This window comes from Micropterus dolomieu, linkage group LG10 (assembly GCF_021292245.1).
Source record: "Micropterus dolomieu isolate WLL.071019.BEF.003 ecotype Adirondacks linkage group LG10, ASM2129224v1, whole genome shotgun sequence".
Taxonomy (NCBI): Eukaryota; Metazoa; Chordata; class Actinopteri; order Centrarchiformes; family Centrarchidae; genus Micropterus; species Micropterus dolomieu.
Window position 1 is genome coordinate 29350971 of NC_060159.1, and position 5558 is coordinate 29356528.

Here is a 5558-nt window from a genome sequence, read left to right on the forward strand (position 1 = left end):
TGATTCTTGGAGGAGGAATTGGTGCATTTACTTAACTTACACTGAGGCGCGTGAAGGGGCGCTGTGATTGGACGATGACAGGTAGTCAGTGTTCAGGTCAATATAAGGGAAACCCTCAAACGGCTTGATGACTTCAGACAGTGTTTCCCCCGCAGGTTATACTCCTGCTACACGGGCGGAGTTCACGCTTCCATCAGTGGAGCCACACGATTGGCCGAATGTGTTTCCCGCCTCGCCTGTTAAGAGCAGACGATCGGCTCTCGAGCCGGACGGGCGAGACGTCCAGCAGCAACATCTGCGCCGACCCGAACGGTCTGTGGCGCCGAGCAGTCCAGCCAACGCAGGGATGTGATGGCGCCGTGTCGCCGGGCAACATGGACTCACATGTCTGAGTAAATAATAACAGCATGTGGTCGAGTTGAAGTATTTACCTTTGAAAATGTATTACAGGAACCTGCGGCAGCCAGAAATACTCAGCGTATTAAAGCAGGTCGACAGACGGAGCTATGTGCACATCTAAGAACTGTCTCACCACCAGCGAGGCAGCAGCTGGCAGCCCTCAGCAGGTACGTGTTTAACGGGGACACGTCCTGTGTTCCTGACCTGTTCGAGACGGGGGGCCACCAGGGGGCCAGGGAGCCTGATCCAGAGCCTTCTGTACCTGAGAGCCCCAGCAAAGCCGGATCCACCTCGGCGCAAGGAAAATTTCCCATCCACAAACTGGTCTTTGAGGCCATCACCGTGGCGGTTACACTGGACGCAGTCTGTCAGGGCGATCAGCACTCACCGTAAATCTGTTTGTAAAATATCGTTATTCTGTATTTAAGGAAGCACCCTGTAGTCTTTACTGACCTCTAAAAGGTCATTCAGTCGTGAGAAACCACGTCACAACGTCTCACTGCACCTGTGAAACACGGCAGCTACATTTGATATGTTTGTCCCGACCCGCCTGACGAACGAGCCGTAAAACCTGCATGTAGAGAATCAGAAATCTGAAGCTGCTTAATGACTTTGCCCCAAAATAAGGTTGGCGCTCCAGGAGCTAAAGCGCCGCATGATGGTTTCTGCTCTAACCTTCAGGTCTCCTGAGCTAACGTCATGCTAACCGCGTAGCCTCAATAACACGTGAGAGCGATTTGTTCTGACTTGTCTGTAAGTGCTTAGATCACGACTGCTTCAACAAAACAAGTTCACTCTGAACAGAATAGTTGTTTTTAACATAAATAGTTTTTTCCAGGGGCCTCCTCCATCATGGAGTCTGTGGTTACCATAGAAACGAGGTGTGACTGACAGGCTCACGTGACCCCGCCGTCCCTGCTGCTTTGATGGTTAGCACGTTAGCACACAGTGACCCGCGGGTGACCTCTGACCCCGCCCACAGAGGACTGCGGTCTCCCACCAGACTTCATTAAAGTTTGGACAGTTTTTAGCGCAGAGACGGTTCTCCCGCCCTCCGGCTCTCACGGTAAGGACGCATCTTTATCTTTATCTGACATTAAATATAAACTTTCTGTGGGAAACAGTCAGAGTTCAGACTTCATGTGAGCTAATACGGGAAAGTTTTCAGGAAAGTTAGGTGCGATGCTGACAACGTCAATCCCGGCGCGTTTCTTTCGCTGCCGAACGTCGTTTGAAAAACTGTGATTTTAAATCTCCGTATCTCGTCGGCAAAGTTTAGCTCTGGATTAATTTAATCGACAACATAACCTGAATCCTTCCTGACCAGACTGAGACTCGGCGTGTGTTCAGTCGGTCAGGGATTCTCATTTAAACAAAGAAACCACTCTGAAATCTGCTTTTTTCACCGCTTTAACGATCTGAACAAACCGCGCAGGAAAGCTGCGTCCTGTAGAGTTTAAATAAAACGACTGAGGTTTAAATGTTTTTTAAATGTTTGATGAGTTATTAACTTGCAGAATTCACCAGAATCCTCTGTGTATCCCGACAGGGTTCAGATCTACCTTCTGCTTTGTGTGTATTTTACTGAAGAGGACAGAGACGTTAAATCCTCAGATTTTTAATGGGAGTCTGGTTAGACTCGTACAGAGGAGGGTGGAGGAGGGAAGCCACCGCCTCAAGACACGAAGTGAATCAGAGTTTCTTTCAGGCGTTATTGATCAGTTAAACCCTAAAACACTCAGTATCTGTTAACACTGACATCCAGTTTGTCCTAATAAATCAATGAGGAAACCTGGACTTTGAAACCACACAAAGTGAATTCACTCACTTTTCTTTTGGTCACATTTTTAACACTAATATTAATATCTGATGTGTTTTAATGTTAGAATATAACTTAGCGTTAAAACAACTGTGAAGTTGCCCTGTGAAGGGTCCAGAGCCTCAGGTTGGGAACCACAGCTTTGTGACATTAAAACAGTAAAGCTGATCGATCAAAGGGATCAGTGACGTCATCGATCAGCTGATTCATGTACAAGTACACAACAACAATAACAGGCAGTACTAATACACACGTACAAGTACACACAACAACAACAGCAGGCAGTACTAATTCATGTACAAGTACACACAACAACAACAGCAGGCAGTACTAATTCATGTACAAGTACACAACAACAATAGCAGGTAGTACTAATCCATGTACAAGTACACAACAACAATAACAGGCAGTACTAATCCATGTACAAGTACACTACAACAATAACAGCAGGTAGTACTAATGAAGTATTTTATGGCAGATATAAATACAGTAGTTATGGTGCGACAGCTGCAGACTCGCAGCTCCACCTCGGCTGGCATGAAGGAATTTCTCCGCCCGGCCCGTCTGTCACCACACCTGCACACACTCACCTACGCACATTCACCTGCACACACTCACGCCCGTTCACGCCCGTCCACGCCTCGGCTGGCTCGCCTGACTTCCTTTGTGTTTCCAATTTCTGATAAGATAAAATCTTGTCAGGCTTTGGGTGTGTTCAGAGCGTCCTGGCTGTTCTCTAACTTCATGTTGCGGCCGCCATCATCTCTATTCTCCTTCCAACGTGTTTTCTCTGTTGGTCGAAGAGTCGATCTGTAAAATGTGAAGTGGGAAACTGTCCGTCACCGCGGAGATCATTCAGCCGTCCTGCTGAAACTTTAGTTGAATGAAAACCAACAAATATTCCAGCTTTTTATTCGTGGTTACAAAACAACTGAAACGAAGAATAAATGATCAGATTATTTTTCTGATCTGAACAGTTAAACTCAGACCTGCTGTGTGGGGTTTAAAGGAGACCAGTTATTCTGCTTGTCCAGTCCTATATTGTAGCTCTGACTCCTGTTTGGCAGCTTTGCACGACTCAAAGTTAAAAAAAATAATTCTCTATCTTATACTGTCTCTTCATGTAGGCCTTCATTTCAGCCTCTGTCTGAAACGAGCTGTAGATGCTCCTGTCTCTTTAAGGCCCCCCCTCTCAAAGCCCACTGTCTTCTGATTGGCCAAGACCTGAAGCAGGTTACCAGGCTGTTGTTGTCGCTGGGCGGAACAGGCAGACTGTGTGTTGCCGTGCCGTTGCTGTGTGAGTAAATGACCATATATGGAACAGCGGCTCCGTCTGGCTCCGTGTTGTTACGGAGCCGTTGGTAGAAAAAGAAACCGGAGCGTTCAGAACAGGAGGAAACCTGAGGGATTTCTTTTAAATACTGTAACCTCATTATTTGAAGCTTTGGCCAAGTTTAACATGAACATCTGACACTGTAGATAAGTCATAAAATGTGGAAAAGCATAATATGTCTCCATTAGCCACAGACTGTGTAAAGGAAGTGGGCGTGGCCTTTGTGACGTCCCCCGTTGGTTTGTGGACTACCGTTTGGAAGTTTGAGACCATAAACTCATCAGGAAAGTGTTTACTGAGGGAATAAATCAGCTGACAAGTAGAAACATTTTCTCAGAGACTTCTATACAATCACACTTCTTTCTGCAGCAGCTTTAAGTCGCCCCCTGCTGGCTGCTAGAGAGGACGCAGCTTTAAGGCGCCCCCTGCTGGCCGCTAGAGAGGACGCAGGTTTAAGGCGCCCCCTGCTGGCCGCTAGAGAGGACGCAGCTTTAAGTCGCCCCCTGCTGGCCGCTAGAGAGGACGCAGGTTTAAGTCGCCCCCTGCTGGCCGCTAGAGAGGACGCAGGTTTAAGTCGCCCCCCTGCTGGCTGCTAGAGAGGACGCAGGTTTAAGTCGCCCCCTGCTGGCTGCTGGAGAGGACGCAGGTTTAAGTCGCCCCCTGCTGGAAAAAGAAAAATGAAAAGGAAAAGGAAAAAAGAAAATACTAAAACAAAGACGGTTAGCTCCATGGTATAATACTGAAACTCGCAAATTAAATCAAATATCACGGAAACTTGAGAGGAATTGGCGTTCCACCAAAGTGGAAAATTCTCGTTTAATTTGGCAAGATAGTCTTAAAACTTATAGGAAGGCCCTCCGTAATGCCAGAGCAGCGTACTACTCGTCATTAATAGAGGAAAATAGGAACAACCCCAGGTTTCTTTTCAGCACTGTAGCCAGGCTGACAGAGAGTCACAGCTCTATTGAGCCAAGTATTCCCATAGCTCTCAGTAGTTACGACTTCATGAGCTTCTTTAATGATAAAATTCTAGCTATTAGAGACAAAATTCATCAAGACCTGCCCTCAATTGGCACCGACTTATCTCTTAACTCAGGAACCTTAGAAACAGCTGTAGAACCAGATACATGTTTAGACTGTTTTGCTTCCCTCAATCTTTACCAACTAACTTCAATAATTTCTTACATCTAAACCATCAACCTGCCTCTTAGACCCCATCCCGACTAGGCTGCTTAAAGATGTTTTACCCTTAGTCAGCACCTCTATACTAGATATGATCAATCTATCTTTATCAACAGGCTATGTACCACAGTACTTTAAAGTAGCTGTAATTAAACCTCTTCTGAAAAAGCCCAAACTTGATCCGGATGTTTTATCAAACTATAGACCTATATCTAACCTTCCATTTCTCTCTAAGATCCTGGAGAAAGCAGTTGCTAAAAAGCTGTGTGACTTTCTACAGAGCAATAGTTTATTTGAGGATTTTCAGTCAGGATTTAGAGCTCATCATCGCACAGAGACAGCACTGGTGAAAATTACTAATGACCTCCTTATTGCATCAGACAAAGGACTTGTCTCTGTACTGGTTTTATTAGATCTTAGTGCTGCATTTGATACCATTGACCATCAGATCCTATTGCAGAGACTGGAATATTTCATTGGCATTAAAGGAACCGCTCTAAGCTGGTTTAAGTCCTATTTATCAGATCGATTTCAGTTTGTACATGTTAACGATGAGTCCTCCATGCACGCCAAAGTTACTCATGGAGTTCCTCAAGGATCTGTCCTCGGACCAATCCTCTTCACTTTATATATGCTTCCTTTAGGCAATATTATCAGGAAACATTCCATAAGCTTTCATTGTTATGCAGATGATACTCAGTTATATCTATCGATCAAGCCAGATGAAACTCATCAGTTAGCTAAACTTCAAATGTGCCTTCAGGATGTTAAAACCTGGATGACCTGTAATTTTCTTATGTTAAACTCAGATAAAACTGAAGTTAT

At 45.4% G+C, this 5558-nt stretch overlaps 1 protein-coding gene across 2 annotated transcripts in view; it reads left to right on the forward strand.

The window, feature by feature from the left end:
* The first annotated feature begins 331 nt into the window (after positions 1 to 331).
* The window catches only part of LOC123977660 (inverted formin-2-like), a 33097-nt gene continuing 27870 nt past the window's right edge, over positions 332 to 5558 (forward strand). The window contains exon 1 of one of the 2 annotated variants that reach the window (XM_046060544.1): positions 332 to 566. In XM_046060544.1, the coding sequence (XP_045916500.1) occupies positions 507 to 566 (60 nt within the window). In that variant the 5' untranslated portion in view covers positions 332 to 506. Of the gene's footprint in view, positions 567 to 1306; positions 1466 to 5558 lie in introns of those variants that run through there. The other variant, XM_046060545.1, reaches the window with a different exon arrangement.